This window comes from Rana temporaria, chromosome 11 (assembly GCF_905171775.1).
Source record: "Rana temporaria chromosome 11, aRanTem1.1, whole genome shotgun sequence".
NCBI classification, from domain to species: Eukaryota; Metazoa; Chordata; class Amphibia; order Anura; family Ranidae; genus Rana; species Rana temporaria.
The window spans coordinates 45,781,834-45,807,686 of NC_053499.1; the positions used below are offsets into that span (position 1 = coordinate 45,781,834).

The window sequence follows — 25,853 nt, forward strand, 5'->3', positions numbered from 1 at the left end:
ACAGTCCGCTGAAAACGGTCCCCGGACCGTTTTCAGCGGACATGTCCCGTCGGAGATTTCTGTCTGATGGTTGTACACACCATCAGACAGAAATGAGAGACAATCCGCGCGGACAGACAGCGCAGTGACGTGTCTGCGCCGTCGCCGCGACGATGACGCGGCGACGTGCGCGACGCTGAAAGGTCAATGCTTCCACGCATGCGTCAAAGTCATGGTCCGCGGACCAGTTTCAGCAGACATGTTCGGTCGTGTGTACGGGGCCTAAGATACGACTGGCATAAGTCTCTTACGCGTCGTATCTTAGGGTGCATTCTCACGCTGGCCGCTAGGTGGCGCTTCCGTAGTTGCCAGCGTAGAGTATGCAAATTACATACTTACGCCGATTCACAAACGTACGTGCGCCCGGCGGTAGTTTTTTACGTCGTTTGCGTAAGTCGTTTTCGTCGTAACGTTGCTCCTGCTATTAGGAGGCGCAGCCAATGTTAAGTATGGACGTCGTTCCCGCGTCACGATTTAAAATTTTTTACGTTGTTTGCGTAAGTCGTCCGTGAATGGCGCTGGACGCCATTAAAGTTCACGTCGAAACCAATGATGTCCTTGCGACGAGATTTACCGCAATGCACGTCGGGAAATTTTAGGGACGGCGCATGCGCAGTACGTTCGGCGCGGGAACACACCTAATTTAAATTATCCACGCCCCCTACTGGATCATTTGAATTACGCGTGCTTACGCCAGCCCCTTTTACGCTACGCCGCCACAACTTACGGAGCAAGTGCTTCGTAAATACAGCGATTTCTCCTGTAATTTACGGCGGCGTAGCGTTAAGACGATATGCTGCGCCGCCGTATCAGTGCGCGCCCCTACCTGAATCTACCCCAATGTGTTTAAGATACATTTGCAATGCTTTAGACATGTGATGCATTTAATGAACCGTTGTCATTTGTACATAAAATGAGTTTGATCTTACAAGGTCATCGTGGTCTAGGGACCTCAAATGCATGTCACAAGCACTGTAAATGCATGCTCTGCATTTATTATGTCTTCCCATTGACAGCAAACCAAGACAAAAAAAGCAGATGGAATGTGACTGAATAGGAAAAGCTGCTTCCAGAAAAATGCAATACACAGCAATGTTAAAAGCAATTAGAGGCAACCAATGTAGACAATCCATGACCTACTAACGCTATCCAACCTTATGAATCAACTTACCCCCCCATGGGTGTCCTCTCTGATTCAAGGCCACCACAGACAGTCCAATCATCTATCTGATCATCTATCTGCTGACAGTCATGTATTTGTCCCTGGATACCTTAAATTACGAGCCCCGTTTAGAAACAATAATTACATTTGAGGGATATCTTGCAAATAGAAAATAATCTGTGAAGTTTGTTTCAAATCCAACCCTCAGGGACTTCCAGATAGATGAACATTTGTAAGAGTTTAAAATGTTAAAGAGCAATTCAAGTCAACAAGTGAAAGCAATAACCGAGCCACTGATTCCATCAAATAAACACAGCAACTGTGCAAAAATCTGAACGTTTATTCAGTTTACCCCCCCCCGCTAGCGGCCAAGAACGGGTTAAATTCGTCAGCAATGTGCCTCTGCAGAGGCGCATTGCCGGTGGTATAGCTGCAGTGTCCCATTGATTTTAATGGGAAGGAGCAGCGAATGAGCGGTATACACACCGCTCCTTTACCGCTTCAGAGACATTTTTTCCCGTCCTGCTAGCACACCGCGCCAGTGTGAAAGCCCTCTGGAGCTATCACACTGGAGAGACAGCAGCGGCTGTGTGGGCTCCTTTCACACTGTGGCGGGAGCAGCGTCGGCGGTAAAGCGCCGCTATTTTTAGCAGCGCTTTACCGCCAATTTTGCTGTGCTATTCGGCCACTAGCGGGGCGGTTTTGCCCCCACTAGCGGCGGAGAAAGGGTTAAAACTGCCCACAACTCACCGCTCCTTCACCGCTCCAAAGATGTGGCTAGCAGGACTATTTTTTCCATCCTGCTTGCGCTCCAGTGTGAAAGCCCTCGGGGCTTTCACACTGGAGATACAGCAGCGGTCGTTTAGGGTCGGTTTGAAGGCACTATTTTTAGCGCACTAGCGCCTGCAAACCGCTTCAGTGTGAAAGGGGTCTTAAAGTAATATTAAAGTGGATGTAAACCCCCCATACACCCAGTGAAGTGAACAGCCTCAGATGATACACAGGGATGAACCAAATCTCTCTAAATAGGTTTTTCATGTATATCTGCTGTCTTTACATTTATATACTGTTTAGAAAGTTCAGATGAATGAATGAATGAATGAATGAAAAACTTATAAAGCGCGGCGCATGCGAAATGAATCGCTTCTGGGCGCTAGTTGTTCGTGTCTCATGACATCAGAAGAGCAGAGTTTTGATCTGTCTTCTGAAAGTCAGGTGGTTTTCCTCCAACCGAATGCTGGTTGGCAAAGCGTTCCATAGTCTCGGACCTTGAAAAGCAAACCTTCTTTCTCCTTTGGACTTGTATTTGGTTTTTGGTACCCTGACCAGATTTTGGTCGGTGGATCGCAGAACGCGATTCGAATTGTGAGGTTCTATCTTGTCGCAAAGATATTGCGGAGCCTTCCCATGGAGGCTAACATGTTAGCAAATGTTTTCTTCCTGTTTAACACAGAGTCTGATGTCTTGGCAAGGTAGCTAAAATTGCTGATTGGAGCAAAAGCACACACCCCCCCTCATCATAGGCAGAGACTCTAATTTCCCGCGTACACACGATCGGACATTACAACAACAAAACCATGTATTTTTTTTGACGGAATGTTGGCTCAAACTTGTGTTGCATACACACGGTCACACAAAATGTTGTCGGAAATTCCAAACGTCAAAAACCCGGTGACGTACAACACTACGACGAGCCGAGAAAAATGAAGTTCAATGATTCCGAGCATGCATCGAATTGATTCCGAGCATGCGTAGGATTTATGAGCGTCAGAATTGGCTACAGACGATCGGAATTTCTGACAAGAACTTTTGTTGTCGGAAAAAATGAGAACCAGCTCTCAAACATTTGTTGTCGGAAATTCCGACCGTGTGTACGCGGCATCAGAGGTGTTCTGTAACAGGACCAGCTGCCTGCTAATCTATTTTAGCAACCTCCCCAGACAGAAATTTCAGGCTGCTTTTATCTGACATCTGATTTGTCAGGGGTTATCAGGCTGATAACAGAGAAATGGGTCAGGAGAGAGCTACGGGACTTAGCTCTTTGAAGAGAGTTAACGAAATACTTCAGATATGTGCCCAGCTCAAATTTCATGAATTGGGTTTATATCCACTTTAAAGCTGAGGTTTACCTAACTTTTTTTCTCTACAGTTTTAGTTACTTTACTTACCTGTAGTAAAGTATGCCCCACAATGTTCACATCACTGCAGGGCTGCCCTGTCCTCTTCCTGCTGCTGAATTTCCGACACTGTAGGGCAGAAATCTCCAAACTTTGGCCCTCATGGGAACTACATATCACATAAGGCATTGTAAAACTCTGACATTCACAATGCCTAGGGATGATGGGAATTGTAGTTCCTGAACAACTGGAGGGCCATAGTTTGGAGACCTCTGCGTGCTGTAGGGGTTAACAGCCTCAGGTCTCCAGGTTCAGCTGCACTAAAGACTATTCAATGAGGACATGCCACCTCCTGCCCTCTCTTCCATTGAGAACATTTCCTCCATACACGATCTGTGAATGGAGGTGACTGTTCAGTCACAGGATTCACTCCCCATTCACAGATGTTACAGGCGGTGTGACTAGTGGAAGACATTTTGTCAATGGAGGAGAGGACAGGAAAGGGGGTGTCCTCATCAGATCAGCCTGGACCAGCTGAGTCCGCAAACCTCAAGTTGTTAACCCCCAACAGCATCAGAAGTTCAACCTCAGGAAGAGGACAGGGCAGCCCTGTAGTGAAGATGTTCAGAGAATCCAGAAGCCTCAACATCATGGGACATGCTTCTATATAGGAAAGTAATGTAACTAATTCAGATGGGTGCTGGGTCCTTTAGTCCTTTTTTGCCTTTAGTACCCTCCACTACAACCCAAGCGATCTATATATAGAGGAGTAGACATGTGCAATTATTTTCTATCCCAATCTAAATTCTGAGAAATTATTTTTTTCATCACTTCAGAGAGCTCTTTGCCATGAGGGGCCATGTTGATCTTCCATTGACCAGTGTGAGAGAGTGAGAGGGATAACACCAAATTTAACACACCTGCTCCCCATTGACACCTGAGACCTAACACTAATGAGTCACATGACACCGGGGAGGAAAAATGGCCAATTGGGGCCAATTTAAACATTTTCACTTAGGGGTGTACTCACTTTTATTGCCGAAAGCTGTACGCTTACTACTTTACATTGTAGCAAAGTGTAATTTCTTCAGTGTTGTCACATGAAAATATATAATAAAATATTTACAAAAATATGAGGGGTGTACTAACTTTTGTGAGATACTTTACCTGCTCTGTGCAATGGTTTTGCACAGAGCAGACCCGATCCTCCTCTTCTTGGGTCTCCCTGACGTTTCCCCCACCAAATGCCCCCAAAGGAAGCTGCTTGATCCCGAGCTGGGCTATTTGCATCTATTCAGACACACAACCTAGCTCGGCCACTCTTCCCTTTCTCTGCTCACAGGTTTTGACTGACTGTAGCAGGAGCCAATGGCTGGATCGAGATCAGGCACACCTGTGATCCGTTTTCAGCAGAAAGCGATCTGAAGTCCGCTCTCTGCTGACGTCACCAAGATCAGTCCAGGCACCGGGTCATCCTGACTCTAAAAGTCTGGATCCGCTAAGTGCCTGGATGATAGGCGTCTGCCTCTCAGCAAATTGCTGAGATGGTCGCTTCCCACCCCTCCACAGCTCACCGCTTCAGTGAGCGTGGAGGAGCAGAGAGGAGAGCTGCTGATTGACAGTCAGCAGCTCTCCTCTTGGGAGGTGAGAGAACCGAGCCATCAGCGGTGTACGATTGCTCAGTTCTTAGTGCAGAGGCGGCGGGGGACAGATGCAGCACTGGACCAATGCTGTATCCACCTAGGTAAGTATGATTATGGGATGAAAAAAAAAAACTTCTCTTTTAATGCAGAGAATGCATTAAAGGAGTTGTAAAGGAAAAAACATGTTTGCCTAAAATTATTGTCTGCAAGGTAGACAGACAGAATAGTGTAATGATTCTGTTAAAAAAACGAGTAAATACCTATTAAATTCCTTCATCTATATCACCTCCGGCATTCTAGTTTCTGTTCTCTCATTTACTTCCTGGTTTGCATCGCTCGTTCATGTAAGAACTACATTTCCCAGTATGAATTGCGGCACGCCCAGTAATTCACACCTCTTTGAGGTCTCTAACATTTAGAGAGCGTCCTGCCGCACAGATGTAGTTCCCAGAAGGGGGTGAGCACGTTACTGACCACCGCAGTAAAGCCTCCCGTCACGGTGGTCAGTAAAAAGTAGGAAGTGAACAGAACAGAGAAGAAATAGAGCAACTTCTGAGCAAAAACGAACAATGAGGAAGTGAAAAGAGGAATGTCTGCAGGTAAAGGATGCTTATTATGAAAAAACAAACAAAATTCCTTTACAACCCCTTTAAGGTAAAAATTACAACCACTTTAACCGCTTGCCGACCGTCTAACGATGATGTACGTTGGCAGAGGTGGGCAAAGCAACGTACCTGTACGTCGCTTTGAAATTCCCGCCACTCGGGCGCGCGCCCGTGGCGAGCTCTGTGACCGTGGGACCCGCGAGCTCGATGTCCACCAGTGTCCCGCGATCGTGTCAGGCAGCTGCAGAATGGGGAGATGCCAAGGCATTTCCCTGTTCTGCCTAGTGACAGGACAGTGATCTACTGCTCCATCGTCTGGAGCAGTGATCACTATCGTGTCACTTGTAGCACAGCCCCCCCACAGTTAGAATCACTCCCTAGGACATGACTAACCCCTTTATCGCCCCCCAGTGTTTAACCCCTTCCCTGCCTGGGTCAAAAATAAAAACTACAGAGGTGATCAAATACCACCAAAATAAAGCTCTATTTGTGGGGAAAAAAAGGACATCAATTTTGATTGGGTACAACATCGCACGACCGCGCAATTGTCAGTTAAAGCAACACAGTGCCGAATCGCAACAAGTGCTCTGGTCAGGAAGGGGGTAAATTCTCCCAGGGCTGAAGCGGTTAAGTAGAAAATGACATGCCAAGTTCACAATGTATTTATTGCGTGCTCACACTGTATCTTCAGAGAAGGGTATAGAGGAATAAAACACAGCATAATTGGTCATGATGCCTTTTTCAGAAACGCAGTTTGATGCATGGCGAAGATAACAATAAATGTGAACACTGCTCCAGGCGATGCAATTCAAAGTTTAAACTCTGCGTCCCAGAGGCTTCAAAAAAAGCATCAGAAACACATCAGCAGTAAATCACAAGCCTTTACCATGGTCTGACTATAATAGCATTACCAATGGAGGTGTAGAGTGGAATTCCATATCTATGAATCCATCGTGCCTATACAGCCTCATAATTTCACCAGGTGGTGAAGTATTGCCACAATAAACGTCCACGTCAAAAAGTCAAATTTAGAAATAAATAACACAAATAACAATACCAGGCTTTCCAGCTGATATAGACGTTGGGCTAGATTCACATAGATTAGCGGATCTTTAGATCCGCGTAATCTATGTGATTTATGATCCGCCGGTGCAATTTTGCGAGGCTAGTGCAGTATTCACAAAGCACTTACCTCGAAACTTGCACCGGCGGATCGTAACTCCCCCGGCGGAATTCAAATTCGGCGGCTAGGGGGAGTGTACAATTTAAATCAGGCGCGTTCCCGCGCCGATTTAACTGTGCATGTGCCGCCGGCGAAATTTCCCAGTGCGCATGCTCCAAATGACGTCGCTAGGACGTCATTGTTTTTGGCGGCAACGTAAATTGCGGCCATCCGTATTCCAGACCGACTTACGTGAACGACGTAAAAATGTGAAACTCGGCGCCGGAACGACGGCCATACTTAACATTAGCTACCCCTCATATTGCAGGGGTAACTATCCGCCGTAAAAAGCCGAACACAAACGACGTAAAAAAAAAAGCGACGGGCGGGCGTTCGTTTCTGAATCGGCGGAAATCGGAATTTGCATATTCCTCGCGTAAAAAAACCGAAGCGACACCTAGCGGCCGGCGGGATATTGCAGCCTAAGATCCGACGGTGTAAGTCACTTACACCAGTCGGATCTAAGGGAGATCTATGCGGAACTGATTCTTATGAATCCGTCGCATGGATCCAACCGTCGGATCTCAGAGATACGACGGCGGATCAGGAGATCCACCGTCGTATCTTTTGATGAATCTGGCCCAATGATGCTTGTTTTACTGGAAGAAGATCTTATACAAGGAAATATTTAGCACAACTGATTGTTCAGCGGACGCACACGATCCGTTTCTTCACTCTCCAGCACTGAATGTGTAGGGCACTCCTATGTCATCACAGGCAATGTTGGAGCAATGGTGGCTTTTGGTCTTGCATTGTATGTGATGATGTCAACAAGAGGGGCAAAAACATCAAATGGAAACCAGAAAGTGGTGTAACTTTGGGGCAACAGTGGCTATAATCAGGACAGGCAGGGAGAAAGATTGCGGGACTGTGTATTAAAGCATTTCTAATGCAGAGTATACATCTTAAGTTTTTTCGCTCCGCCAGTTCAACGAAAAAAAAGAAGCCCTATACCAACATAAACGAAGCGTATGCACAAATCTCTCCTGCTGAGTTATTGTATTCTGACAGGGGGGACCCCCACCAGGATACCCAGATGATTGACTGCTGGTTTTTCTAAGTGACTATTCATCCAAAGTCATTAGACCTGCTTCTGATGAACAGACAGTGGTACACACGTAGCAAAAGTCAGGCTGGTTCCTGCTCAACTGGATGACTTTCCATACATGTATGATCAGCATAAAGGGGTTGTAAAGGTTTGTTTTTTATTTTCTAAATAGGTTCCTTTAAGCTAGTGCATTGTTGGTTCAATAACCCTTTCCTTCAATTTTCCTTCTAATAGCCAGATTCATAGAGAGTTACGCCGGCGTATCAGTAGATACGCCGACGTAACTCGGAATCTGCGCCGTCGTAAGTTTAAGTGTATGCTCAAACTGAGATACACTTAAACCTAGCTAAGATACGACAGCCTGCGCCGTCGTATCTTAGGGTGCAATTTTTCAGCTGGCCGCTAGGTGCCGCTTCCGTTGAGTTTGGCGTAGAATATGTAAATGCCTAGATACGCCGATTCACGAACGTACGTGCGCCCGTCGCAGTAAAGATACGCCGTTTCCGTAAGAGATACGCCGCGTAAAGATAAAGCTGCCCCCGAGGGGGCGTAGCCAATGTTAAGTATGACCGTCGTTCCCGCGTCCAAATTTGAAAATTTACTCTGTTTGCGCAAGTCGTCCGTGAATGGGGCTGGAGGTAATTTACGCTCATGTCGAAACCAATACGTCCTTGCGGCGTACTTTGGAGCAATGCATACTGGGATATGTACACGGACGGCGCATGCGCAGTTCGTAAAAAAACATCAATCACGACGGGTCACCAAACATTAACATAAATCACGCCCCCCATCCTCATTTGAATTAGGTGCGCTTACGCCGGGCCCATTTACGTTACGCCGCCGTAAGTTAGGAGGCAAGTGCTTTGTGAATACAGTACTTGCCTCTCTGACTTAAGGCGGCGTAGCGTAAATACGATACGCTACGCCACCTTAAAGATACGCGCCCCTACCTGAATCCGGCTATAAGTGTTTTTTTTCTTTGTCTGAACTTCTCACTTCCTATTTCTCCTCAATAAGCTTGCCCCCATCACCCCCTGGGGGTTAGTCAGCCAGAACAGCTTACTGAGGAAGAACAGGAAGTGAGAAATTCAGACAAAGAAAAAAAAACATTTAGAAGGGAAATCGAAGGAAAAGGTAAGTGAACCAACAATGCACTAGCTTAAAAGAACATACATTAAAAAACAAACCTTTACAACCCCTTTAACTCTAAAAGACTAACATTTTATATATTACCACTAACCAGTCCTTAAATGTGGTTGCTGCATATTTTCTCTTTTTTTTCTAAGCTTTTTGCCCCTTTATTTTCACCTGGTTTCTGCCATTAGCACACTTCTTCTAGTATTACAAAGCTCACTCACTTTACTGTTTTAGGAAAACACAACCTGGAAAGGGCTGCTAGAACCTCCCTGTCCTCTTGGCCATAACACAGATGAGTGAGATCATGTAGTCCTCGGTAATAACAGTGCATCAAAGGCATCCCAGATAGCAAGTAATTGTGCTGCAAATTTTAAAATGACTTGCTAAGCTACTGCTAGACTTGTCAGGCTTGCAACAATTGCAACAAGTCTGCATAGCATGACTCCAGATCAACTTTCTTTGCAAAACATTCTGCAAGTCTGCTGCAAGTTCTGGTTTAGTTATAATGTGCAATAGTCATCCCACCACAGGGGTCACTGTGGCTGAATTTTTATGCTGTAGACTGGCAGAGATCTTGCTGTAGACTCACCACTGCAACTTTGCTCTTGATAGAGACTTGCCACGCAGATGTTTTTTCACCTTAATGCATAGAATGCAAACCATTGAGAGATTTTTTCCAAGCACATCTACCCTTGTCCTCTACCAGGGCTCAAGTCCTGCGGGAACGCGTGGGATTGGAGTCCCTGCACTTTTTTCACAGCAGGATTGCAGTTCCCTTTGCAGGACTAGAGCAGCCGAGAGCAGCTGAGCTGCCTGAGCCAATCCTTCACTAAGCGGCGATGCCCAGCTCGAGTCACTGTCAGGGACAGGCGAACCTTAGTAATCCTTTATGTTACTGGCCGCTTCCTGTATATGGATTAATCGGGGAGTGTGCAGGTATTCCATCACTTCCTCGATGCCGCAATATCTCCTGGGAGCTTTTGTCATTGTTCCCAGGAGACATTGCGGAGGTCTGCCGCGAGTTATCGCGGGATTTAGAAAGAACTTTAAGCAAGTTCTTTCTAAATCCCGCGATAACTCACGGCAGACCTCCGCAATGTCTCCTGGGAACAATGACAAAAGCTCCCAGGAGATATTGCGGCATCGAGGAAGTGACAGAATACCCGCACACTACCCAATAAATCCATATACAGGAAGCGGGCAGTAACATAAAGGATTACTAAGGTACAGTAATTATGCATATGAGCGTATCATTTTTTTTTTTTTTTGGTGGGGGAGTGGATCTTGGGTGGGAGTTCCCACACTTTTATCCCAAGGACTTGACCCCTGTCCTCTACCTATGGTTACGTTTTTAGTAGCATCAACTGCATCAGCTGAAAAGGAAAACCCTGCACTCCCCTACAGTAAAAGCCAAATCCTCATTTACCAAATGAAGGGCAGAACTGTCGGAGTCTGTGTCACCTAAAACCAACCAATTGGATATATGGGACAAAGGAAGAGAAGAGTCTGTTGATGATTGTGGATAGACTAAGATGATTCAATTATTATCATAGGTGTGCACAGCCTAATGCATATATATGACCCCGACACATTGATCTGCCTGCCAGCACAGTGAAAGAGAAGAGCATAAACACTTCTCCTATGGCAGAGCCGGTAAGAGGAAGATCTTTTACATGTTCCTGCTGCTACACAGAGTAATAACACTAATGCGCCTGGGGTGATTAGGGTGTGCCTGGGCACACCCGGCACACCTATGATTCTTATGCATTTTCATAAATGAGGCCTTGCATGCTTAAATGTGGCAGTATTGAAGGCTATTTTAATACAAATAAAATTTGGACTGGTTAGAAAAATATTTTGGCTAAGCAAGCAGAGCAACATTGCTGCATGGTATATGCCAAATAGCCAGACTTTCATTTCATATGTCCATGCAATGCAATCCACAATTTATTTTATTACTAAAAACTAGGGCTGTGGAAATTAAAGATGAATTCCTCGATTAATCGTTAATTTTTTTGATCAATCAACATTCTTTTGATCGACTAGTGGTGCAACGGATCGTAAATGATCTGTAATCCGAACGGGTCACCATATGCGGATCGGCACACCACGTGATCCGCTGCTGCCTCGGCCATAAGAAAGGCCGTGGCTTCGACCTAGCTCCTGGAGCGCTGACCATCTTGGTCCACCCGGCGGCGGCCTAAGTGAGCCTAGAGTGGCGCGCTGACTTCATCACCCGGCCTCAACTGCTCGTGTTTGGCGGGCTTCTCTGGTAAGACTAAGCAAGCACTAATCTTCCTATACAGTGGGGGAGATGTGGACCATATTACAGTGGGGAGATGTCTGTGGATATTACAGTGGGGGAGATGTGGACCATATTACAGTGGGGGAGATGTCTGTGGATTACAGTGGGGGAGATGTCTGTGGATATTACAGTGGGGGTGATTGTGGATATTACAGTGGGGGTGATTGTGGATATTACAGTGGGGTGGTTGTGGATATTACAGTGGGGGTGATTGTGGATATTACAGTGGGGGTGATTGGTCTATTCATATATTCCTTGGAAAAAAAAAGCAGAAAAATTATTTCTCTTTGACAAATTCTGCTCTTACATATCACAGTGTATATATATATATATATATATATATATATATATATATATATATATATATATATGTATATATATATATATATATATATATATTATATGTATATATATATATATATATATATATATATATATATATATATATATATATATATATATATATATATATATATATATATAAATAACCATCTCCCTTGTATCTTCAGGAAAAACTAGATCCATTTTCCATTTCATGTTTTTAAATACATTTAGATTGCAAACACCAAATTGTTAGGTTGAGTTATCGTTATTACCACTTGTATAGATTCTCCAGGGAAGGGTCTGTGCTATTCATCCAAAATCACCTTTCACGTCTGGTGAGGGTTATATACCTATAGTATTCAGAGAGCATTGCTTGGAAAGCTCCCCCATACAAAGCATTTGTTATTATTTTCTCTGTAGGACTCATATAAAGCTCAGGAGGATCAGGAGGGGGAGGAAGGCCCTGCTGGTGATTAATGGGTAGCATCATTGTAAGGATCTGGAAGTCAGCGAGTTAATGCAGCGACACCTGCCTTTCACACCCCTTGGCACCATCTGCTCCCCACCCCAATACCATTAAACTTGACTGCTATATTGGACATCTGCTGCCTAACTCCTCATCCAGTCACGTACAAAGCCAGCGTGTCACCTTCACCTCTTGTTTAATAGAACAAGGATTTTTAATGACCTATCTGTGCCAAAGGGGTAGCACGTAATCCACAACCATGCTCCCTCAGGTTAAAGGGCAATCATACAGTCTATTAAAGCACTGTTCTCTACTGTACCCGTAGCTATACAGCCATTTAATGATGTATACAGAGCTGTTATTACAGGATCTTTGGGACTGTTATATAACTAAAATAAAGAACTTAAAAACATTACAACAAGTACAAAATTTGCGATGACCTAAATGATGTAAAGTAAGTGGATTACTTGAACATACAAGGCCTTTTTCAATAAAAGGGCACAGAAGGGCATTTGACTTTGACCAACCTACACAGAGGTCCTAGTAACACACTTGTTCTCCTGAGAGCCTGAACAGCTGGTCTAAAGATATCTCATATCTGACTCCCGTTGTGTCAATGAAAGGCAAATGAAACATTATTTTAAAGCAACCTTAATCATTTTTTTTGTTACCATGGAAGAACCCTTAAAATAATTTGAATTTCTCAGGGAACAAATTCTAAAATGTATTACATCTACATCTCATGGTATATTAGCATGAACAGAAGGATGTAGATAAAATAATAAATAAAACAACAAAGAATGTGGTGTATGTAGCCTATATGACACCTACAGTGGATACCTTTTCCAACCCCTGATCTACAGTATATGCCATTTTTTTCCAGCAATAATCATAGAATGAAAAGAATAATAGTAAATAAATCCATACAGTCAAAATAGTAGTTCCTCCTCACTTTGGCATTCAGTGGGAAAGTGCTTCCTTACATTAGTGGTCAGTGGAAAATAGGCCTCCTAACATTGGTGGACACTGGTAAGAATACCCCTTACATTGGTGGTCAGTGGTAAGAATGCTTTTTACATTAGTAGTAAGGCCGCGTACACACGGTCGGTCCATCCGATGAGAACGGTCCGAAGGACCGTTTTCATCGGTTAACCGATGAAGCAGACTGATGATCTGATGTGCCTACACACCATCAGTTAAAAAAACGATCGAGTCCAACGCGGTGACGTAAAACACAACGACGTGTAGAGAAAAATGAAGTTCAATGCTTCCAAGCATGCGTCGACTTGATTCTGAGCATGCGCGGGTTTTGAACCAATGCTTTTGCGTACTAACCATCGGTTTTGACCTATCGGTTAGGCGTCCATCGGTTGAATTTTAAAGCAAGTTCTAAATTTTTGGACCGAAGGATAACTGACCGATGGGGCCCACACACGGTCGGTATGGACCAATGAAACTGAACTTCAGTCCGTTTTCATCGGTTTTGTCCGATCTTGTGTACAGGGCCTTAGATGTAAAAATGCATTTTACATTGGTGGTCAGTGGCAAGAATGCCCTTTCCATTGATGGTCAGTGGGAAGAAGGTTGTCCCCAACCTTGGTGGTCAGTGGGATATGGACCTCCTTACATTAGGGGTGACTGCAACCTTTCCATTGGTGGCCAGTTGAAGGAATGTCCATAACATTGATTGTTAGTGGGCAAAAGGGCTTCCTTACATTGGTGGGCAGAGGAAATAATGCTCCTTACATTGATGGTCAGTGGAAAAAATGTCCTTTAAATTTGTGATCAGTGGGAAGAATGCCCTTTACATTGGTGGTCATTCGGAAGATGTTGGTGTGGAAATATGCTAATACTTTCCATTAGGATGTTAATGGTTCCTCCAGAGGTTTCTACAGGTTTCATGACCAGTCGAGTTCTATAGAGCCTGTAGTGAAGCCTGCAAACTGCAGCATTGATGCCCAGGAGAAAACTGACATTGAGATTTGGTGAGTGGGTCTGTGTTGCATTTTTAGATTTCATGTGTTTAGGAATTTTAGACAGAAGCATAGGGGGCATACATATACGATTTAGCTGTAAGTTAAGCTAAACACCACAGAAACTCAAAGTATTAACTCACTAAAAATAGATTTAAATCTTTGCCAAGTCACGGTCCTGAACCTATCTGTTTGCAACCTGATTATTGATTTTCTATGTTTAATATGTACTTCAATCAAAATCAAACTGTCAAAGGAGGGTAGAAATACAACTTTATGTTATGTTCTCTAGTGGGACAACATAGTGGTATCTGACTCACATGCAAGAGACAAATATAGACAAATGAACACTTATGAAGTATATACAGTATATGAATCATACTAGTATTGTTAGTGTAAAATAGAATGGCTTCTATATAGGACTCTAAAGCAGTGTGTACAATAAAATGAGAGAATATTACCAACCTAGCACATAGTGACTCAGACGTTGAAGGGCCCTTGGTAGAAATGTATGCATTTACAGTATATGAGTAATAGAACAAGCAACATTAGGTTTTACAACACAAAAACAATCTCTTGTGCTTGGGGGCTCAGTCTATAGGTAAGTGTAACAGCCAACTCTCTAGATAGAACAATGCCTGTGGTCTTGCTGCCATCCTCAGAACGGAGAACTCGTTCAAGGGTGTACCCTCTTCCTCAGAGTCAAAGCGGTGGATCTGGCTCTGAGGAAGAGGGCACACCTTTGAAACGCGTTAGCCGTTTGCAATGCCATCTGGCCCCTCCAATATCCGGTCCAGGTTGCAGGCGTCTATAGACGCAGTTCCATTTGCTGGCGGACTGATAAGCCTTTTTGTATACACTCCTTTGTGAGTATGACTACTACTGCTATTACAGTTTTTAAAATAAATTTTACCATTGGTAATGCACAAGGTCAGTGCACCCTCCTCTTTTTATGTTTCAACATTGGGTTTTAACCAATCTAAAGTAAGGTGGTATTAGGTGGTGTCAAACATAGAGTGGTATTACAAGGTGTAAATGATAAATGCTGTAATTCACTTAGTTGGTGATATGCCAGTATGGTACAATACATTGGCAGTACTCAATGACGTAGAAACAGCAAACATAATGTGAAAGCTGCAAGGTAAAAGGATGGGGGGGGGTCTGGGGTGTAATGATATATGTTGCCTGGTGAGTGAGATCATCTTGTATTCTCCAGTGACCAAACAGCAACACAGCCTGTGCCCCAGCTCACCTCTTCCACCTTGATGTCTTTTTATTTGATCTTCTAAAAGTTGAGCCCCGAGGGGTTTGCAGTGTGTCAACATAAGAGGAAGCATTGGAGCCTGTATAGACTGTAAGCTAGTAGCAGGGGAAAATGACCGTGCTTCAGGTGACAGTGGAGCTGGATGGAGGAGGCAAGAGTCATCATAGAAGAAGGAGCAGGATGGGAGACGTGGCAGTCAGGCTCAGTGATGGTGAGGTTAAAAGTGAGACTGAAGAGGATGCAGTGGGATTAGAGGAGGCAGTGGAGCTTCAATGATGGTAGATCAGGATGGGAAAGGGGGCACCGGAGGATCAATGATGGTAGCTCAGGATGGGAATGAAGGCAGTAGAGGACCGATGATGGTAGATCAGGGTGGAAATGGAGGCAGAGGAGGATCAATGATAGTAGATCAGGATGGGAATGGGGGCACCGGAGGATCAATGATGGTAGCTCAGGATGGGAGTGAAGGCAGTAGAGGACCGGTGATGGTAGATCAGGGTGGAAATGGGGGCAGTAGAGGATCAATGGTGGTAGATCAGGATGGGAATGGGGGCACCGGAGGATCAATGATGGTAGCTCAGGATGAGAATAAAGCCAGTAGAGGAAATGGAGGCAGAGGAGGATCAATAATGGTAGATCAGGATGTGAATGAAGGTAGTGGAGGACCAGTGATGGTAGATCAAGATGGGAATGGGGGCACCAGAGGATCAATGATGATAGCTCAGGATGAGCCTGGGAATGAAGGCAGTAGAGGACCAATGATTGTAGACCAGGATGGAAATGGAGGCAGTGGAGGATCAGTAATGGTAGATCAGGAACGGGGAAGGAGGCAGTGGAGGATCAGTGATGGTATAATGGGATGGGAGAGGAAGCAGCAGGGACAATGACATTGGAGTAGATTTTTAGAAGAGGAACCAGGGACAATGACAATGGATATAATTAGAGTAGATGCAGCAGGGACCACTTACAGTGTAGTAGATGGCTGTGGAGGAACCCCATTCACATCTAAGTGACTTTCCTGCTTGATAGAGATGGTATAACGGGATATGAGAATAGGTAGTAAGCAGCATCTCAGGTTCTACCAAAAACTGTGGTATCATTTTGTGTAGACTGATCCTTTACTCCTAACCCAATGGGGTTAAACAGTTTGGTTAGACATGAATGGGTTTAAGAGAACAAAATGGGACTTTATTTTTTTTTTTAAATGACAGTTTCCAGATCTAGCAAAATTTTGAGTATAGCCTCATATAATGTTCAGTAATAGTTGGCAAAAAGTACAATGGTAGGGAAGGTGAACAGGAGGAAAGGAGGGGGGGGGGTGAGGGGGGGGGGAGGGAGGAAACATTATTGTATTCTTTTGTATTATATTCTGTATTATTGCTTTATATGCTGTTTATTATTTTTTGGTTTATTGCACCACCTGTTCTACAGATCATTCCTCCTGAAGAAGCAGCGTAGTGCGCGAAACCGGTAGAGGAAACATCTATACTCCAACAGAAACTTCACAGGTCATCCCTCGGTAGTAGTTGTTTTTGGTGGGGTATTGTTTTTTAGACCCATGTATGTTTTATATGTAATAAAGTATAATTTTTATTATATTATATGTGTCATTGTATCAATACGAGATAGTCCAGCGTGTCCCCCCTCTAGGTGATTATATATTGGTTGGGCAGCATCAGCAACTGCCACCATATTTCCATCTGGTTTAATTTTCCAGTTTCCAGATCTAGATATTTCAAACTGTATGTCTGTGGGCAGGTTTAGGTGACCTTGTCAGGGTCAGAGGAAATTTTAGGTCCCATTTACACTTCTGCATTGCAGTAAACATGCTTTAACTCATGCGTCACAGCACCACACAATAATATGCCATACACATTATTGCAGAGTCGTATTTTGAAAAAAGAGCACAGAATTTATTTTCCAAGGCCATTGCGCTATGAAAACACAAGAAAGTAAATATATAGATGTGCAGATGTGTGTATCTAGGTTGCAGGAGGAAAATGTAGGGGATTTGTTTGCTGCCCCGCCACCCCTCCTACCCAGCTTCTTTCTGCTGCACCCGGGCCCATGTGCTCTCTCCCGACCCCATGCGCTCTCTCCAAACCCCCTTATGCTCTCTTCTGGCACCCCTCATCCCCCGCAGCTCTGCCGGGTTTCCCCATCCCCCTCTCCTGCCAGCTGCTGTGGGGATGTGTTAGGATGGAGAACTATGCTTCAGTTTGTGAATAAACGGGAAGCTCTGTACAGAGCTTTTCCCGTCCATTCATTCTGTGCTGCTGAGACTACTGAGATATAGCTAGATTCAGAAAGAGTTAAGCCGGCGTATCAGTAGATACGCCGTCGTAACTCTGAATCTAAGCCGTCGTATGTTTAAGTGTATTCTCAAATTGAGATACACTCAAATCTAGCTAAGATACGACGGCCTGCGCCGTCGTATCTTAGCTGTCTAGTTCCGCCGACTGCTAGGGGCGTGAACGCTGATTTACGCCTATAAAGCGTAAATCAGCGAGATACGCCTATAAACGAACGTACGCTTGCCCGTCGCAGTAAAGATACGCCGTTTACGTAAGGCGTTTTCAGGCGTAAAGTTATTCCACCAAAAAGCTGGCCTAGCCAATGTTAAGTATGGACGTCGTTCCCGCGTTGAATTTTGAAAATTTTACGTCGTTTGCGTAAGTCGTCCGTGAATGGGGCTGGACGTAATTTACGTTCACGTCGAAACCAATAAGTCCTTGCGGCGTGCTTTGGAGCAATGCACACTGGGATATGTCCACGGACGGCGCATGCGCCGTTCATTAAAAACGTCAATCACGTCGGGTCAGGATTCATTAACATAAAGCACGCCCCCCTATTCCTCATTTGAATTAGGCACGCTTAGGCCGGCACATTTACGCTACGCCGCCGTAACTTAGGACGCAAGTGCTTTGTGAATACAGCACTTGCCTCTCTAACTTACGGCGGCGTAGCGTAAATACGATATGCTACGCCGGCTGAAACATACGCCGCCCTACGTGAATCCAGCTAATAGAGTTTAGGGGCTCAATATCCTTTCACTGTCTCAAAGGTGAAACATCAGAGGTCTGTTTAAGCCCCTGATATCTCACCAAAGCCCCCAACAGGGCTCAGAAAAAAATTAAAAAATAATATTGTAAAAAAAAAAAAGATTCTAATAGAATGGTAAAAAATAACATTTAAAAGAAAATAACAAAATAATAAAAAAACTACCAGGGTCGTAAAGGTCTCATTGCAACCAGGCCCCAGTGTTCTACCACTGGGCTCAGAGGGAAGGGCCCCTGTGGGGGCCTGTAATCATAATACTCCTTGACTTCCATTTTGTTTGATGAAATATGTTCTACTCCTCCATTTCACCTTCCTGTGTATATCACGTAGACAAAACGAAACTTGTGCGAACTGATGCTCCTATTCCTTAGAAGTTATTAGTTTCTATTTCTCAGGAATGATGATACCGGGCCTGTCGCTACAGGACAGGCAAAACAAACAATTGCTTGGGGCCCCGAGTTGGCCTGGGGCCCCCAACTTCCCCTTCCCAGGCTGTAGTGTGGCTGAGCTCCTCTTCCTTCCTCCCAGAGTCCTGTCAGTCTGGCCGGGTACCGCGCGTGGTACAGGAGATTCAATTTCCTGTTCCCGACCGGACCGTCAGGAAGTGCACACTCAGTGCTCACTTCCTTTCAGTCCGTCCGGGAACACAGAAAACTGAATCTCCTGTACTGCGCGGTACCCGGCCCGGCCCAGGTACTATCTGATAGGGGACTGGGGACCCATAATAATAGAACACCGGACTGACAGGAGGAAGAGGAGCTCCGCCATGCTACAGCGGCTGCCGCTGCCTACAGGGAAGAAGGGGAGGTGAGAATAGAAAAACATAGGGACTAGGGAGGGGGGGGGATAAGAACATGGGTGTAAACAATTTGTGTAGCGCTAACGTAGGCTTTGCGTGCGGGGGGGGCTGCAAATTCCTTCAAACGGCCCTGGATGATACTAACACGCGTATTTGCATTAACCAATGAAATGTAGCTGACACAACATTATTCTACGCCCATCTTCTTCACTGTATAAAGAAACCCCCTAGACACGAATAAACATAGATTGCTTTCACCAATAACCTACTTGCATGACTTAATTTCTCGTGGGTGAAATTGATCTCTCTGGGTACCCATATACACAGGACTGACTGACTGAAAAGGAGCCAAGCCGGCTGCCAGGAGTCAGTGGGGCACTTCATGATTTCTTGCACAGGGGCCTGAAGGTACCACTCATTTGTCCCTAACCACGTGTAATCAACCCTTGCGATTACATGTGAACAGCTGCCAACAATGTCAGCCTGTCATTGATTGGTACAAGCTTCCTGCTAGCAGCGGACTGCAAACACCTGGCTGTATCTACGGCAGAAATACTCTGATCTGGGTGTTGTATGGCCCTGGGTGGCCATGTGATTGAGCCCTAATTTTTAGTAATGACAGAACTCTGAGTCCTGCTGCCTATTTATCAAACCAATTTTTAAAACCTGGGCTTATTTTCCAAGAACCCTTCATTTTACAGCTCCATCCACAGATTTTGTGGTTTGCTTCTCTCTTTTTATATCTCTCAGGGGAATGGGTCATCCGTTCAGGAGCAGAGGTTATAGTGGAAACTATTGATGCAAACACACTGGGTGAATTGTTGACAGGTTAATTTCTAGATATTGATTTATATTTGCATAAGAATGATCTGTTTTGGCAAGAAACCATATGAGATCTGATGACATAAAGTCCAGTTTCGGCAGCCTGTATCTGGTCTCCCATCTGTTCTTACATCAAGCACCATTAAGCAGCCGTTTCTGTGTTGATCTTTTTACACGCAACATACAAGCTAATGCCAAGTATGATTATCGTCAGCTGATCACCACCATACATCAGACAACAATGTCCGTCATCTCATGAGTAAACCTTTAACAAATCATTGCATGTTCAGGAGCAGATCACCAGCCAGTGATATCTCTCATACGTGATACACCAATATGCAAAAAATTAAGTAGCTGTCACTTTCTAAAGCTTGTGCTTTTGTATAAAATTGTATATTGTGATTAAAACGAGTTTACAGCAGGACTTTCCCACCAAGCAGCTGTGTACATTGACCAGTGTGCCTCTATAGTATCCAACAAACCCAATCAACAACTTCAGCTTAGTTTGGCACACGCACACTTATACCAGGGCTGGTTACTTTACTGTCAAGGGCAGAGTTCGTTGGCTTAGGGAACCAGCGAGCATTCTGTTCCCTGTGACATGGAGTTATAAGAAAAAAATTGAGAATTAAGTGGATTGTCCTGCTGCTTCATCTTCCCGAATCTTAGTCCATAAAATGACAAGGAATGCCTGTTTTTGTACATATTTTGTTAATAATTAAGGTAGGGGTAAATAAACAATATCTTAGAAGAATATTTTATATTTTCAGGGCGAGCTCTAGCCTCCATTTATAGATCTTCTAATTTCACATATATTGTAAAATGCATATTGTTTACAGGGCTCAATAGCTAAAGCTGAAATTTACAGACACACACACACAAAGTAAAGAGTCACAAAAGTGACTCATCCCTTTTCAGACAACGATTGAATGAGAGATAGCAAGTCTTAAAGCACAGTTACTCTCCCCTTCTCTGTCAGCAGCACATATTGGTCTTTGCTTAATTTCCCTATTACTCTCTTAAGCCACAGTGACCAAAGACAGGAAGCTTTGTGCAAGTTCCAAATTGGACTGATGGCTCTCTTCCTGCCGTCATCGGACAGTGCTTGTCCCATCACCAAGTGCCAGCGCTGTCACAATCGGAGAAAGGGTAGTGAGCCATAACCTCCCCCACACCCAGAAATACAGGTTATTCTCTTCACTGCCAATGGTTAATTAGAATCCTTGTCATGTATTCAATGTTTATTTGTAAAACAAAAATCATACATACAGTAAAAGAATATATAAATATAAAACCTTAGTTTAAAATATATAAGCTTAAAAAACGAAAATTTGCCCAAAATTGTTTAATTTGGTAGTGTTATGCCGCGTACACACGATCGGAATTTCCGACAAGAAAAGTTTGATGTGAGCTTTCGGTCCGTGTGTAGGCCCCATCTGACTTTTTCTGTCAGAATTTCCGACAGCAAAAATTTGAGAGTTGGTTTTCAAAATTTTCCGACAGCAAAAGTTGTTGATGGAAATTTCTATCGTCTGCATGCAATTCCCACGCGCAAAAAAACACGCATGCTCGGAATCAATTTGACGCATGCTCGGAATCATTGAACTTCATTTGTCTCGTCTCGTTGTAGTGTTGTACGTCACCGCATTCTTGACGGTTGGAATTTTGTGTGACCGTGTGTATGCAACACAAGTTTGAGCCAAAATTCCACGGTTTTCTTGTCGGAATTTCTGATCGCATGTACGCGGCATTACATGTGTATTATGAGAAAGCTCACTGCTGTATTTCTGTATTTCTGTGAAGGAGGTGATTTCATTCACAGCCTTAATTTATTAAAAGAAAAGTTACCTGATAGATGTATAACCCTTATCAGCTATTCGCCTCACGCAGAAAAGGCTGTGGGTGGCCACAGGCGGCCCAATTATTATAACAAATGCTTTTGATTTTAAGAATCACTTGTGACAATTGGACTGATTCTGCTGTCCTAGCAGGGAATAATGACCACTTCCAGCTGTCGAAGACACTTGCACAAAGAAGTTTTCCAACTTATCAAAGCATCTCTCTGCAAGCAGGCCCAATATTTTGCAGTGGAGTAGATGAATGAATCAAAAGTACTCTATGCAAGCTGCTTGTAGCGCCAAACACAGAGTCATTCGAGAATAAGCAGAAATACCCTCACCTATCCTTCTTAGGAGGACACCTGTCTATACATGGTCACCTTATGTTAATGGCCTCCTATGAGTATGAAACTCCAGAGAAATTTTGTTTTTGTAGACTAGACCATAAATAAGGGTTGATAAAAAATCTCTGTTTTTCCTGTTTTTGATCCAGAGGAAGGCGAAAACCCCAGCAGAGCATGATCCAATTTTCTACAGCAGAGGAAAAAATTCCTTCCTGATCCCCCGAGAGGCAATCAAATATCAAACTTTAGCTATAAATGTTAGTACCCAGTTATATTATGTATGTTTAGGAAAGTATCCAGGCCTTTCTTAAAGCAATCTACTGAGCTGGACAGAACCAGAAGTGGGTGCAAATACCTGTCTTAGACAGGTATCTGCACCCCCTCCACCCTGAAAGGTGCAAATGTGACACTGAGGGGGGGAGAGTCTTCCCGAAAAGCGGAAGTTCAATTTTTGGGTGGAACTCCGCTTTAAGTATCTCTTCTCCAGGAGAATGAATTGAATGAATTTAAGGTTTGGAGTTGTTCCCCATAACTGAGGTCCTCCAGGCCATTTATTAGCTTTGATGCTCTTCTCTGGACTCTCTTCAGTTCCAGTGCATCTTTCCTGAGGACTGGTGACCCAAAACTGGATGGGATATTTAAGATTTGGCTGAACTAGAGTTTGTAAAGTGGTAAGGTATTTTTTCATCTCTAAGTAAATACCCTTTTAATGTATTTTAGACTGCTAGCCTTACTTGCTGCAATAAGTAAATTTGATAAAATGTGATCAGTATCACATATACATAGTTATACAGAAGATACTGTATTTCTTCACATATGTAACACAGTTTAATGTTAATGGAATACTTGCTTTAAATTTACCTTCATTAAAACAGACTCGCTCAGCTTTTCTCGATTGACAATTTTGATGGCAACCTTTTGACAAGTAACACAGTGGATCCCTAATTTCACCAGACCTGTAATAAAAGACAAATACAATTGTGTTAGATGCTTTGTATCAGTAAATGCAAATTGAAAAACAGATGACAAAATTGGAAGATACAGGCAGAATGTGCACACTGAAAGTAATGGATCGGCTACAGGGACCTTCATGCATATTCATTCTATTTTTCCTTCATATGGCACCTGGTTTGGTTGGACAGCAGGCATATGCTGGTTACGCAGAGGTCGAGATATTAGCATCACTTCTAAAAAATCTGTAGTGTATGGAAAATAACTCCATTAAGCACATGTTATTCTATTTTTACAGAATGGTTCCTGCTTTTATCAATCTGTCCAATGAGGAGAGTGACAGAGGCTGGAGCCGTTGCACTCGTGCACATCGCTGGATATTGTCAGGCTCAGGTTAGAAAAGGGGGGGGGGGTCTGTGGGAGCTGCAGCACAGAAGGTTTTTGCATAGAATGCATTAAGGTGAAAAACCATATTACTACGGTTAAAAACAATTGTCACTTTAACTCCACTAATCATTAGAAAATTAACCAAATGTTTAAAAAATAATTTCTACTGGTGTTTAGTCAGCTTTACTCTGCTGTGCTTGGACAAAATATTGGATGAATTTAGATGGCTCAGATAATATTTTTTTTTTTTATCACAGATTTTTATATGGCATCAATAATTTATGCAGCACTTTACATTCACAAATCAGTAGGAGTTTGCAACCTAATGTCCCTATCTCACACATCTTTGGAGTGTGACAGGAAAGCAGAGGATACTCAGACAAGAACAGGGGCAACTATGCAAGCTGAACCCCCTGGCGACGACCGTCTCCTGGCCCATTAAAAGTTCTAAAAGCCAGAAGGTGGAGACGGGCATTCGGGTACCGTGTTAGGAGCGCACTTTCAGCTCTCAAAGTAAGGCTTCATGTACTTGGACAATTTTTACAACCTCTCTGAACGATTTAACTTGACAGATAGTAACCGATGTTTAAAACTTTTGTTTTTTCCGGGTTTACAGTGCCGCATTTAGCGGTGTTTTGCTGCGTTTGCGTTATAAGCATTTTTTTTTTAAATAGCCAAAAATTAAAAACGCCTGGAAAAGAATTGCAGCTAAATGCGAGTTACACGCCTTTACAACGCATGTACAAGCTGTTACAGGCATTCAGGCATTTCCGTCCTGAACGCATTTTTTTGCGTCTAAAAAATGCTTCAAAAAACAACTGCCTAGGAACGACTATAAACGACCCAGTGTACATAAACTGATAAGCTAACATAGAGGAGAAGTTCAGAGGCAGCTGAAAAAAATGCTCCTAAATGTCCGTTTACCAGCAGAAGTGTACTTGAGGCCTTAGGTTGTTTATACAGGGAGATAAGGCCCACAGCCATGAGGCTCCATTTATGTGTACTGTCGGCACCAAGAGGTTAATACAGACAGTGTCCCCAGCTGGGGTTGAACAGAGGACCCTTGCGCCGTAAGGCATAAGTTCATAGCCAGTGTACTACCTCTTTTCACCTGATATGCACATCCACTGGAACACGTATGGGGTTACTGGTGAACTGGTCAAGAGAAGTTGTGGTTGATATTTCAACTAAGCCCGATAAAACAGTTTCTAAGATTGATTAAAGATTAAAAAAACTGAAAAAATAATGTATTGCTGTACAAATGCATCAAATGAAAAACTTTATATATTTCATCAATACACCTTCCTATAGCCTCATTCAATTTACAAGTCTAACAAAAATGTAGATGGTCATAGACCTGGGATGACCGATGGATGAAGGAGCATAATCTGACTATTGTCAGAGGTCTCTTTGACCAAATGCAGCCATAAACAAGAATGCACAGATTAGTGCTCAGTTGTAAGTAAGCCTGAAGCAAAAGAAAAAAAAAATAGGTGCAGGACGTCATGAGGAGGTGCCCAGGTAGGCTGGGCTAGTGGGGGTAAAAAATATTAGCAGCAGAAGGCAAGGGGATTGGCTGCAAGTGTGGGGGGAGGCTGGGCAGTGGAGAGGTCACGGGGAAGAAGACTTTCGGTCAGCACACAAGGAGAGGAAACGTTCCTGCCCACCCACCCTACATGTTTTGAGATTTGGTAATGGTATGTGGTTGACTTGTTGTCTTTGTTTTGTATGTTTTACTCTTACGAGGTATGTGGTTGGGTCTTTGGAGGCATTGGTAAATAAACTGCTGGAATTTGATGATTGGGACACATCTGAGGTATGGGTCCCCGGTGAATGCCAGTTATGGGTGGATAACTGGGAGTGGAATGGTATATCTGCTGAAGGTGGTCATCCCGAGTCGGTGCAATACGCCCGGGACCATGGAAAGAGTTTAAGCAGATTAGGGTAAAGATTTTGATACGCAGTGCCTCCAAGGATCGGCAACCAAAAAGATTATGCCTTGTTTTGGTTTATATTCTTAATATTTGTTAACTTTAATAAGGGGGCCAGTTTTCCCAACCTTGGTGTCAGACAAATTTTGGTAGTTATAGCGGGGGCTATGATATGGGGGTATAGAAATGTGAGGCCAATAGGCCAGTATACATATGGGTTACCTTTGATGCTTATGGATGAGGGAGAAGAAGAGAGTCGGAGACAGACAGGAAAATAACATTGGACAAAATTACTAAGGCTCTTCAATCAAAACTGAAGAACTGGCTACACATGAGATTGTTGCCTGACTGGCCAATAATGGAAACGCTCATACCATGCCAGCCTTTGTCTCTACTGTACTAGACATTGCATTTTT

At 43.7% G+C, this 25,853-nt stretch overlaps 1 protein-coding gene across 4 annotated transcripts in view; it reads right to left on the reverse strand.

Annotated features, from left to right (window-relative positions):
• The window catches only part of BRSK2 (BR serine/threonine kinase 2), a 265,934-nt gene that overhangs the window by 105,673 nt on the left and 134,408 nt on the right, over window positions 1-25,853 (reverse strand). For all 4 annotated transcript variants that reach the window (XM_040328495.1, XM_040328498.1, XM_040328497.1 and 1 more), the window contains exon 2: window positions 23,030-23,124. In XM_040328495.1, the coding sequence (XP_040184429.1) occupies window positions 23,030-23,124 (95 nt within the window). The remainder of the gene's footprint in view (window positions 1-23,029; window positions 23,125-25,853) is intronic.